The sequence below is a fragment of the Typopeltis vanoorti genome, chromosome 1 (genome assembly GCF_054136105.1).
Source record: "Typopeltis vanoorti isolate ZY-2024b chromosome 1, IOZ_Tvanoo_1.0, whole genome shotgun sequence".
Classification (NCBI taxonomy): Eukaryota; Metazoa; Arthropoda; class Arachnida; order Uropygi; family Thelyphonidae; genus Typopeltis; species Typopeltis vanoorti.
In genome coordinates this window covers 66,329,007-66,342,897 of record NC_143549.1, presented here as the reverse complement: position 1 = coordinate 66,342,897, position 13,891 = coordinate 66,329,007, and the positions used below count along the sequence as shown (strand labels likewise).

The 13,891-nt window shown below is 33.0% G+C and overlaps 1 protein-coding gene across 1 annotated transcript in view; it reads left to right on the top strand.

Moving 5' to 3' along the window:
* Positions 1 to 13,891, top strand: part of LOC150110054 (ATP-binding cassette sub-family F member 2) — a 172,481-nt gene that overhangs the window by 145,178 nt on the left and 13,412 nt on the right. Inside the window, exons 11-14 of the mRNA XM_090390946.1 lie at positions 3,020 to 3,130; positions 5,631 to 5,693; positions 6,334 to 6,462; positions 11,877 to 12,080. Of these exons, the coding sequence (XP_090247072.1) occupies positions 3,020 to 3,130; positions 5,631 to 5,693; positions 6,334 to 6,462; positions 11,877 to 12,080 (507 nt within the window). The remainder of the gene's footprint in view (positions 1 to 3,019; positions 3,131 to 5,630; positions 5,694 to 6,333; positions 6,463 to 11,876; positions 12,081 to 13,891) is intronic.

Genomic DNA, 13,891 nt, shown 5'->3' with positions numbered 1-13,891 from the left:
TTTACACAATTTGTTAAGCTCACTGGCATTGCATGCTGTGGTATATCATTCCTCACAGATTGCCCTCTTAGATCTAACATATATTGCATCAAACACGGAGGCCTTCATCTGGATAATTGCCTTTTTTGAATACTAGAGTACATTGGAATCAAAGGAAATGAAGTTGAGTTAGGTGTCTGGTCGCTCCTATAAACTGTATACAGATTATATGACAAAAGCTAATATCCTGGTGGAAAACCATGCAGGAGGTGAGAGAGATTCGAAACAAACTATACTAGCTTCAGCCTGAAATTAAACTGTGTGGTTTGCACAAGCACACACACACATAAATATGTATATGTGTGTTTAAAATTATTCACTGGCTTAAACACCGAGAAAAAATACAAGAGATTTAATAAGGTTTCACTACTAGTTTCATCAGAAATGAGGTCATTTCCGATGAAATGAGTATTTCCATGGTACTGTATTCACCTGACGAAGTCAGGTGAATACAGTACCATGGAAAAAAATCTTAAAAATATATTGTACTTTGGACAAAGCTGAGTTTAGAACAAGTAGTAGTTGTGTTTGAAATTAGGTCTGAGCGTTAGGTCTAGCGTGAAACACTTGCATGTGAATGATAAGGTCATGAGTGTGCCAAAACTGGATTACAGCGCTATGTGAATTGGGCAGGCTGTAATGGGCTGCAGAGAGGTTGTTTTTGCTTGACTCCACATAGCTAATGGGAATATCTTGATTTTCACTGACTCTGATTACCGAGGTTCTAACCTTCCAGTTTTTAAGACTGCCTCCATTTCATTAATGAGTGTAGTCTATATTTTACCAGAGCTCAGGAAGATTTTTTCTAACTCACAAAATGTATCTTGTGCTTAAGTTTTTTTAAAAAAATTAATTCTATATATTCTATATTCCATCATATATATTCATATGCTTGCCGAAGGAGTCACCACTTCTAGTTTCCCAGGCTCTGAAATTAAAAATATAACAAATGTAATTGAAAAAAAAAAAAAAAAGAAAAGTAAAAGAGATAGTAGTTATGGAAGGTACTAATAATTTAAGTAGCAACAAATATAGTATGAGATATTTGTTGGATATGAAAAGTCTGTTGGAAGAAGCAAGAAAGAAATGTGTGAGAGTAAAAATTGTAGGATTGCTACACAGATATGATAGTACTGAGTTAAGGAGGGCGATGATAGCAAATGATTTCACATGCAGGCTGTGTAGAAAAAATAGATGTAGGTTTTTAGATGTGTGGAGTGAGTATGATGGCCGAAAAGACGTGTAGAGGGATGGCCTGCACTTGAATTCATTTGGCATCAGGAGCCTGGAAAAATTACTTCTGGTTATGAGACCTAATGCAGAGTCAGGTAAGCTAGATCATCAAAGGATGAATGGGAAAAATGTGTGAAAGTTCAGCTGTGGTACGCAAATGTGATTAATTATATGAATGTCAACATAGTCAATGAGACTTGTGGGACCATAGGCACAAATAAGCTGAAAACACACCCCAACTCAACATTACCAGAGTTAAAGATCGGTACTATCAACATAAGAAGCCTGAATGGCAAAGAAATGAAGCTAGCTGAGAAATTACATAAGTACCAGATTGACATAATAGGGGTGACTGAAACAAAAAAGGCAAAAACTGGTGATATCTTTCTGAGCAATAAATACAAAATGTTATATTCAGGCAATGACAATCAAGGAAAAGGAGTAGCCATAGTATTCAACACAAAATACAAGTCTAATCTTCTTGAATGGCAGGCAGTCTCAAGTAGAGTGATGTGGGCAAATATGAGAATGGGAAACTGGACAATGAGACTTATTTGTGCCTATGGTCCCACAGAAGGTTCTACTAAGGTAGAAGTGGAGGAATTTTTTGATGCTTTAGAAAAAGCAACTGACACAATGAAAAGGGAAAAGTTGGTCCTTGTCGGGGATCTGAATAGCAGAGTAGAAAATGATTGTCAGACATACAAAAATATTTTGAGAAAATTTGGAGAAAAGGGCAAAGCTAATAATAATGGCAAATACCTGTTGGATTTCTGCTCAGGACATGGACTGGTTATTACTAACACCATGTTCCAACATAAAAATGTGCACAAATTCACATGAGGAGAAGAGGCAAGGAATAAGAAAAGTCTCATTGACTATGTTATTGTTGATAGTCATGTTTTCTCCCTGGTGCAGGACACCAGAGCATACAGAGGATTTGAAATTGGAAGCGATCACTATTTAGTCTTGAGCAGGATAAAATTGAATTTCATATTGAAAAGAATAATATGTAAGAAAGTTTTAAGGCTAATAAAAGTTGAGCAGCTCTCAGATGTGAACTATAAACTAACATTCACACAGATTATTGAAGAAAAAATGAAAGAGTTTGAGAACAGGAACCAAACCTTGGAGATTCAATGGCAAGCCTTGAAGAAAACCCTGATTGATTCTGCCAGAGAGGCATGTGGTGAGGTTGTCTGCAAAGATAGAAAAATCACGACTCCATGGGGGACACAGGAAGTTAAAGGCAGTGAAGGAAAAGAAGAAATCATATCAAAAGTTCCTGGCTAATAAGTCAGCTTTTGCTCTTAGAGAAATCCTTAACCCTGCTCAAAACAATGAAGAGATAAAAAAAAAAAAAAAAGTTTCAAATTTTGGCTTATCTTTTTATATATATACACACACACACACACACTTTAAATTATACATTAAATATATTTTAATATATTTAAAGTATATACATAAAATATGATAAGAAATAAACATTTCTTGCTATATTTTAACCTTTGACTTGTTACATTATAGCTTTGAGATGCTGTACACGAATAAAAAGGAACCAAATAATTTCCTGAAGGGTTGAATTTTTGTTCACATCAAACTTCACAATTCATTCTCTAGAGTTCCAAACTATTTAAGATATTGTGTTCAAGATTTTTCAGTGTGTGTATATTAATTTTTTAAGTTTATGTACATTTGTTTTATATATATATATATATATATATTAATGTGCATCGACTACTTACAGCCATGGATCTACAAAAATGTGGAATTTGGTATTGATTTGGATTCTCGTATTGCACTGGTTGGACCAAATGGTGCTGGAAAATCTACCCTTTTGAAACTGCTTTGTGGAGAGGTAAGTTTTGCTACCATAAGTTCATGTTATATTTCATATTCTTATTTTCTAGAATCATTGTTTTGTTTGCATGTGCCCTTAGGGGTGTGCAAGATATTTCTATTCTAAAACGATGAGGATCTCGTGACTACTTTTTGGTTGTGAACTTTAATTAATTACAGATTGGGAAGCATTCCTAACCACACAGTCCTGCTGTATTTGGTCTGTAATGATTTACTTAAGTTTTTGCAGTATTGTACATATTGAGTGAAAATGTTTAAATAAGTTTAAAATTTTTTATATAATACATATTTGTTCACATTTACCAATGTAGTTATTTGCATAGTATTACCAGAACTGCCACATGGAATAAGAAGTGAGCATTAAATTTGCTTACCATATGTTGTAATCCTTGAGGGATTTACATAGAAATAATGTAGCATGGATATTATTGTTTGTTCATAGTAGTGTACTTATGCCATACACTGTTACAATGCAAAAGCACTATAGTAATGGCAGCCATGTTGTCACTAGAGTTTTGCTTAGATTCTTGGTAAACGACATGCATGTTAGTTGTGAGTTTTTTAGGACAGCTTTTACTTGGTAACAAGAATGTGAACAAATAAGCAAAAAGGGATGAGGTAGAAATAAAGAAAAACTATTGAGTTAGGTTTTGTGATCCTGGGAAAGATTTTGTGTGTCTTTATCTTCTCCCCAACGAGGAACCATAAAGTTAATATTGAAGAACAAGATGATTTATCAAACCTTTGTATATTAGTGAAAATGTTTTGTGCATTGTATGTTCCATGAAGCAAGATGGAATCTGCAGTAAAGTTCTTTTTTTATTGGAAGTGCATTTAAAACTATTTGATTAAATGTATTCCTAATGATAAAATTATTATATGGTAATTGAATAACAAGAACAACACTGAAAATTGAAAATGCGTGACAATATATGCTATCAACTATGAGAGAATAACTCCATCCACAACTATTAGAATTCACAGAAATAAATTTAAATAATTACAATATTAAGAAACACAGGAATGAGGAGTATTACTTTGGATGATCTTCCAAAATTGGGGAATTTTAAGGTGGTCATTATTGTTGAGGTTTGGATCATGAATGTGAGCCTCACAATTTTCTTTATATAATCTTGTAAGAAAAAATAACTTTTAAGTAGGACTTTAGTTTTCTTCCATTGAATTCTGAACTCAGTGGATAAGTGAAAAATATATTCTCAATGTTCTTCATAGATGAATCTGAGCAAAACAACCTATCTGCCCATAATTACAAAGACTGCACAAAGGGATGGCTCCTGTAAAGTTCATGGTAAAAGAGTGAGAGAGAGAGAGGGGGGGGGGTGTCTTTTGAAAAGGCTAGAAAGGAATTTAGTTTTACAAACTGGAAGGAAAGAAACTTGTAGGTCAATCTGACGAAAATGCCTTGTAATTTTCTTTGATAGTACTTTAACATATGGCACTGAAATTCAAGAAACTTCTTCTCTACGAGAATTGGGATTGAAGGCCATAATTGTTTTATTAGCTATTCTTGTTTCACAACCATTAGAGATTAAAGTAGTTCTGATAAATGACAGTTCATTAATTCAGAGAATCAATAGAACATAGCTTATGTACACATGGTGAAATATAAGTTTTAAGCACACTTATTGTAAAATGATGGCTTGAATAGTCAACTGGAATTGTGAGTGTAGTGAAGAAAAGGTGGCCATCATTCTAGAGAGATTTCTATAAGTTGCTTGAAGCATTATTTGGTTTGAGAGAGTTGAAATAGTAGTTTGACTGTGGAAAGGAAGTCTAGATTATCCCACTTGGTGCTTTTGTATCACCAGAGAACATGGTAGAGTGGCTGAGGGAGGAATATTGTGTAATAAAGGCAACTTGCACATGATTATGATCTCACTCAGATGAGAGATAACGTTCACAGTTCGAAAGTAGAATTGGTTAAGAAAAGATTGAATAGTATGCCAGTTGATGATTCCCATTAAATTATACAGCAAATACATATGCATTTCTTTCATCTTGGTTGATGGAACTGAAAAAACAAATCCAGTTGTGGTTATTAAAGTAGTTGGATTGCACAAAAATTAAATTCTAAGGATAATAATTTGTAGAAATAAGGGTAAGTTTTGCAATTGAGTCAAGTAAACCTTAACTCAGGTCTAAATTTTTCACCTTTTAATGAACCATGCTGGTCATTAAAAGATCAAAAACAGAGGATTTCTAGATTTGGCATTCTCAGCATGAAATAACTAATGTTTTCATTTAGATTGATTTTTTTACAAATATAAATTTGTAAGAAATTAATAAAAATATGTGTATATTTATTTTTAGTGAGGCATTGATTGAACCTAATTAGGAAACTAATGCTCAACAAATTTTGAGTTTTGAACTTTTGGTCATTTATAATTTAAATTGCTTATACATAATATATATATATATGTATATATAATAATATTCCTCCTCCCCCCTGAAGTTCTCTTATTTTTAATTAAATGTAGGTTGTTCCAACTGACGGCCTTATTCGTAAACATTCTCATGTTCGTATAGCAAGATATCATCAAGTAAGTATTTTATCTCTGTTTATCACTTAACAGTGCTTTTGGTATTGTTTATATGTTACATTAAAATAAGTGACTTAAGTGTATTCCTGAATAGCATACCTCTAATGGAATGTATGTTTGGATGCCAGCCTAAATCAGATTGCATACTTGTGATGTAAAGAATGGTTGCTGATGGCCACTATTACTGGCAGAATTCAAGATGGTCCTGTGAAAAATGGAAGCTTTCCCATGACACTTGTTACTATGTGGAAGTATACTGCATAGATTAAATGTTGTAATACATACTAAAGATGGGCCTACATCTTATAAAAAAGTAATAATTTGATCTTTGTTTATATTTGGGTGTTCAGTATATTTTTTGGCAACATGTACCTGTAAAGCTTGAAAGAAACCATGCAATTAAAAATAATTAAATTGCAAGAAGTTCAAACAAAATCCGAGGATTACCCAAAAGTTTTTGGTGTTTTACAATTATAATTTTGTGAAATGTTAAAATAAAACTGTCAAACGCCTTTGCAAAATTATGTTTTAACCAGTTCACTGTTAAAAAAATATTGGCATTCTTAAGAACTCATTGTTGAATAATTATGAAAACTTTTAACTAATGGTTTTTGATATTTATTTTTCTTTTAAATTGCAGCATCTTCATGAACAGTTAAACTTGGATATTTCCGCTCTGGAATACATGATGACATGTTTCCCTGATGTGAAAGAAAAAGAAGAAATGAGAAAGATTATTGGTCGATATGGATTAACAGGTAGACAGCAGGTAAAGAGACTTAATATACTTACACAGCTAATTCTCTTTTTACGTGACTTTTTTTTTTTTACACGATTTCGAAGTAACATGGTTTACAAAACAAAAGCAATTCTATTATTACACTGCATATTTGGTTTAACATGGCAACATAAAATAAGCAACTGGTGCTTATTTTTTTAAATTTCTGTTTGAATTCAGTTCTGTTAAATAGGGTATTATCATTTCCTAGAATCATACATATGTACTTAAACTTGAACTTAAATATCAGGGATTACTCTTAGCTACAGAATGTAGACAATTGTGGTGACAACAAAAAAAAAAAAAAAATCAATTTTTGTAGTTACGATTCCCCGAAGTTAAGCTGACAGATGATCTATTATATTCACTTGCCATTGGTTCCTGGAAGCAGAAGGGTACCAGTGCACCGGAAGGCAAACAAAGAAGGTTGGATTAAAAAAATAAATTTTTAATGAATGGTTCCATAAATGTTTTGTTCCAGAAGTTAAACACTATTTAATGGGGGGGGGGGGGGGATCTGGACTTTTAAGTTTTATTGATTATAGACAATGCACTAAGTTTTCTGCTACTTAATACAACCACTAGACCAGGGTGTAACTACCTTCAAAACTTACTAAATAAGAAGAACATTCCAGTATTGGAATGTTCTTCTTATTTAGTAAGTTATTTTGGATAAACTTCTTATTTTGGATAAACTAGATAAGGATAATCTACTGACAGTTATTGATGTGTGGAAGAAATTTTCTATTTTGGATTGCATCACACTTGCTAAGCTGGCATTATCAGAATTGAAACCATCAACTTTAAATGCATGCTGGAAAGCTACTTGGCCAGAATGTGTGAAAAAGAAAAACCCTGTACCTTTGCATACAACTGAATGGTTTTCACATCTGGAACTATTCTTCTATTTTTTCATATTCACTGTATTCTTATTTTACATGGTTTCATTTACACAGATGTGTGAAAAAGAAAAACCCTGTACCTTTGCATACAACTGAATATCCCAATATCATCAGATTAGCACATGCAGTTGGAAGAAAAGGATTTGAGGATTTTTCGTCTGCAGATATTGAAGGATTGATGGTCGACAAGGCTGTTAGTGATGTGAAATAATAGAAGCTGTCCTTGAGAATCTCAATTAAAAAGAAAAAAGTGATAATGATGAGGAAGAGATTCCACTCACTGCAAGATTAATTAAAGAAGGGCTTCAAATGGCTAGTAAATTGCAGTCATTCTCTTACACATGATCAAAATGCTGAACGAGCTGAACTATTTAGACGTGAACTGAAATCATGTATGGTGCGATATGAAGAATTATACAAAGATCTAGTCAAAACAGGATATCAGCGATTAATTACAGAGTTCGTGGTAAAAAAAAAAAATCAACCTTCAGAATTATTGCTAATTTAGTTCCTTTTACTTTAAAAAAATGTTTCGTCATTGCAGTATGAACAGGACTGCCATAGTATTTCAAGTGATGGAAGTGGTTTAATTCCAGTCTCACACAAAAGAATGCAACTGCTATCAGAAAGTGACAGCGAATAAAATTTAATAACTAATAACCATATGCGTGGGTGTATTTGGGCCTTTTTGAATTTCTGTTTTATTAGTGACACTATTTTCTTTAAGAAAGATGCATATACGTTAAATAAGTATTTAAAATAAAATAAAAAAATTCCATTAAAATTAAATAGTATTTTATTCAATGATTTCATATGTTTTGTTTGAAAATGATTTATTGTTCATATTGGGTTTTCACATCTGGAACTATTCTTCTATTTTTTCATATTCACTGTATTCTTTTTTTACATGGTTTCATTTACACAGATTTTTCTGGAACCAAGCTACCATGTAAATTGGGAATTGGGTGTGTTTTGATATCTAATTATTTATGGGAACTAGGTGTAATAAAAAATTATAATACTTCATACCTGTTAATGTTATTATGGATAAGAAAGGTACAGGATTTTCTGCTCATGAAAGAAGCAAGAATTTAGGACTGCTTGTTGCAATCTTTACCACTTTGTTTATTTCCATAATGTTTTAATGCAGTTTCATTCTTTAGAAAGAAAAACATCTTTGATCATTTACACTGACATGTAATTTGCTGGCTAAGTTTAAAAAGCCAAAACAAAACACTAGTGTGTGGATGGATACATGATACATGTTGTGACTTAACACTGCAACATCTAGAAAATGTTAAAAGAAGAAGAATTTGATTTTGAACAGTAAAATCAAGTACCTAGGAACCAAAATATATCATATCCTCCCACTACATTCTAGGTCCCACTTTACTGAAGAGTACTGCATATTTCTCATTTTAAAAAATAAACTATTTATTAATCAGAAAGAAGTCTTTCCAATCAGGTTCTTAAAAAATCGCATGAAACAGCTTTATGTATTCTTTTTCATTCATAACAAAAAAAAAAAAAAGCAACAGTTTACAGGAAAATGCTTCTATGTAGCCACTTTTGTGTTGTTTAACCATAATTTTCCCATAATCAAATTCCTGATATGCCTCATTGGTGGACAGGATATGATACTACATAAAGTTTACATCGCTACCAGTCTTCTGTTGACAAATAGAACACTGGTTTTTCTCCAAAGCAATCTATTACCTGTCAGAACTTCGATATCATCAGATCTTATATTTTGGTCTTCTAAGACACTTCTTGCTGTATCAGTCCAACTACATCTTGGTTCTCCACATCTTCTCTTCTTCCTTCCATTACGGCAAAGAATACTTGTTTGCTAATCTTTCTTTTGTAAGATTAACTCTGCTTATACATTCGTAAATATTAAGTGTATATATAAAGCATCAGAATTTTCTTATCATACATTCTTACCCAGGCGATTTCAGAAAACATGATTAAAGAATTAGCAAGTTTTATTTATTTTTTATTTTTTTGAAAAAATCTCCCAGAAATAAAATAAGTATCTTTTTATTTTTTCTTTCATTTTTGCTTATTAATAGCCGTATTAAGAACTGCAATCAAAATGTAACTGTTTTGGGCATAAAATGCTCTACCTACATTCATCACATAGCAAACTCATGTAGACCAAACAAATAGTTGTTTTTAGTGAATTTCTATTAGCAGTGTATAGTGAGGTAGTTTTTATAATGGTTATAACAGTGTTTGCTGTAGGGAGAGTTTACTATTCATTGCCAGATGAATCATCTCATCTGCACATGCTAAAGTTGAATAGGTTTGCTTCTTCTAGTCTAGGGGAGAGATTTGCTTCTTGTAGTCTATATATATATATATATATATATATATTCTTAGAACCTAGGAACACACACACACACACACACACACACACACACACACACACACACACACACACACACACACACACACAGTGTGCTGTCTATTATTGGTATTTTATTATTTTATTCACAACAAATCTCCCTGGAGCACTCGGAGAAACCAATCTCATAGCCATCATCCAAGACCAAGTTTCTCAATTGGGGGGGGGGGGACTGGAACACAAACTCATCACTGATTAAATCTGCGTGCATATCATGAAATTCACTGATAGCCTATCTTCCCCTCTTCATTATATTTTTTATCGTTTTCAGTATGGCTAAAGATCATATGCACCTTCAAGGAATATTCTAATTTCCTGTTGATAAATTTCCTCAATTAACCACCTTACCGGCCGTTATGGATCAAATACGCATCCGCATACACTTCATATCCATCATATATTTCATTGTTGTAACAATGGTATTATAATTTTAATAAGCACTTCGCATCCATGATAACGTGAACGTCTATAGACGTCTTGGCCGGTAGCGTGGTTAATGTTATCTGTCAACATTACAAACTATTGACTTAAGTATGTATTGCTATGTAATTGCTCTATATATTATTTCATTTATACCATATAACTGTAGTATTTGTAAGATTTTTTTCTCTTGGCATCTGGTCCTAATTATGAAGTAACTCCATGACTAGTCTACTTGTGTGTAGAGGCTACTGATATCACATCATTTGCCTTAGCTTACCAAAATTCAAAAACATTATGGAAAGAGTCACTACCCAGACTGGTTTTGACCTTTATTTTGAAGTCTTGCGAGTGGTTTTTGCTTTGTTAGATACTAAAGCCAATTATGTGAAGTCAACAGCTCTGAACACAGTAGACTAGTTACTTGAAGCTTATACTAACACCTGAGTTTATGATTAAAGTAAGAATATAATTGTTTGTCAAGTATGATATACATTGTGGAAATATTTTTCATAGCAATCTCTCATTCAGAGTATTTAATAATAAGATGATACTTTTTTATATTTCATCATCAAATTATTGATCAACATATTTCTTCCAAATTATCCAAATTAATCTGTTATCTGTCAAGTCTCCAATATTATAAGATCTTATATTTCTGTCTTCTAAGGCACTTTTTATTGTATCTTTCTCTGGGTCTTTTTTTTTTTTTTTTTTTTTTTTTTTTTTTTTTTTTTTTTTTTGCTAACCTGACTGTTAGCACTTATTTTGCTAGTAAGTGCCATTGTTAGCATTCAGGAATGTGTTAGCAGAGCTAACACATTCTTGAATGCCTATATCTCTATAAATGAAAATCTGGGATACGTATTACTGATACATATTACTGGGATACATAGTACATTATTATTACATATTAGAAAATTAGCTTTTCTTTTATGAACATTCTAGTTTTTAAAGTGATAACTATTTTGCTTGCATTGTGACAGACAAAAAAGCACTATAACTATCAACTGAATGATCAGGATTCCTTTCACTGCACCACCCATGCAGGGGTGCTACCTATGTGAGGATTATGCCATTTTCAATCTAGTCTGTGTTTGCCTTCTTGCAGTTGTGCCTGTGTTCACATATCCTTGTACCAGTAAAAATGTCTTGGTGTGATCAAGCCAGAATATTAGTCAATAATAAAAAAAGTTATTATTTCTAGATGTCACTTTTTTCCTTGAAGCAAAAGCAAGAATTATCAGCTAAGTATCCATACCATATTAACTTGTTAATAAAAATACTGTTTGGCCACAGATGAGAGACCCCTCGACATTTCTGCACATGTCAGAAGGTGAATCCATTCTGATAATAGGGCAATCATTCTGTCTTGTGGGGCTTTTCTTTTATGAACATTCTAGTTTTTAAAGTGATAACTATTTTGCTTGCATTGTGACAGACAAGAAAGCACGTGATTTCGCGTGTTGGTGACAAATTCGTACATCCCTTATTCCTTTCAACATAAATTGACTCTTCTTTGCACTTTGCCAGCTATGATTCTCTCAACTGTGGGCAGACAGTACTAATAGATAACTAACTAGTGAGTGTTTATTAACATACAGAAGAAAGTTATTTATACTCTGCCTGACAGTTTCAGTTAAATAATAAGCATTTTGATTTGCTCTCTTTACTAGATATGTCCTATTCGACAGCTGTCTGATGGCCAAAGGTGTAGAGTTGTATTTGCATGGTTGGCTTGGCAGGCTCCACACCTTTTACTTTTAGATGAACCTACCAATCATTTAGATATGGAAACAATTGATGCACTTGGAGATGCCATTAATAATTTTGAAGGAGGCATGGTACTAGTAAGCCATGACTTCAGACTGATTAGTCAGGTAATTCTTTTTTAGGAATGTTTTATAATATATCTTAGCTGATTTTTAGAAATCAGATGAATACCTTGCTCATTTCCAGAAGTGTATTTTATATTTTATTATACAGTAATCTATCAGTTATCTGGTTGCATTTGGGTTGATTTGCTAGTTTAGCTACGTGTACTGTCAATATAATGCTGTTGACATTTTAACTCATTTGCAGAGTGGTTAAGTGAAGATTTGGTTATTCTAGGGCACATCATTCAGCCGTCACTATAACAGTGGTCATGTTAGCTTTGCAGTTTTGATGAGCAAAATTTCCCATAATTATAATATGATACCAACTTAGAGTTTATTCAAAAAGTTAAGATAGTTTTCCTCAGAAAATTATCTTAACTTTTCTTTCTAGCATGTGATCTACTTACAGTATTAATGTTAAGATTATATTTTATGCAACATTAGTAAATCAAAATGCCTTCTACTGCATCTTTTTTTTGTTTGACATAATGTAGTGTTATGAGCAAAATATATAAATGAAAGATAAATTCTAATTTATTTTTTCTTAATATTTTGTATGGCATGTGATAACATTGCTTACTGTCTGATAAGTCATTGCAAACACATTGTTCCTATCATTGCCCATATCAAAGAGACGGTGAAGTGCTGCATGATTTTTGTGATCTGGTTGTCACACCACCTGACAGATAGCTTCTGCTGTACAAGGAGAAATGTTTGCCATTTTGGACAATAGTGATGCAGTGGTTAGGAAGATCTGGTTTGCCAATAATATGACCACTCTGGACATTCCTTCTATTAGTTGTCACATTTCATTTCATGATATGATATTGATATCTGACTGCACCATAAGATGCAGCATCTTTTGGTTAAGCCAATAATTTTCTTTCATAATCAGTGTCAAGTATTCAGTATTTTCAGATCTTACATTTAATCTCTTAAATTCATCAACCCACCTAGATATTGGTCCATCATTTGTTTTCCATCAAACACCTATTTTGCAAACCTGTCTTCTCCTATTTTGTCTAAGTGACTATACTACTTTAGATTACTCACACATTTTGGAATGCACAATAAGTTTCCTTCTGATATATCTTCATTTGTAACAAGCTCTCAGATTAAATTAAAATGGTCTGAAAACTCATCGCAGGAGACCCAATCTATCCACACAACCTATCATACCTCTCCTTGAACCCATTAACAGAAAAAGCACTCTGGCAACCCATTCCACTCGTTCACCACTCTCCAAGTAAAAAATCTAGTCTTCACACCCCTACTGACCACACCTTTATTTGACTTCCAGGGATGACCCTTGTTCTGGTCCTTCTAGTCAAGTGCTGAGATACTTTCCCTACATCTATCAACCAAATTCTGCAATCCACACACACCTTCAGTCTATCCTCATAGTGATCATTCCACTGGCCACTCACCATTTGGTCACTTGCCTCTGAATCCTCTCAGTCTGCTTCCTCATTGCCAGGGGAGCAAACATGAGCACAGTAATCCAGATGTGGGCATATCGATGCCTTATAAAGAGAAATAACAACTTTCTTATCTCTACTTGTTAATGTGTTCTTCAATAGCCAAGTAATTTTATGGGCTAACTTAGCAACTTTAGCAAAATGTCCTCTAAACTTTAACTCTGTCTACCTATCCTATCCTAAATCTCTAGCTTCATCTGTTTTCTGGGGGTACAGTGCCATCAATGTGATACACAGCTTGTATTCTATTTATCCCAAAATGCATAACTTTACATTTCTCGACATTAAAGACACCCATTAACTTTTGCCCATACTGACAGCATATTTAAATCTTGC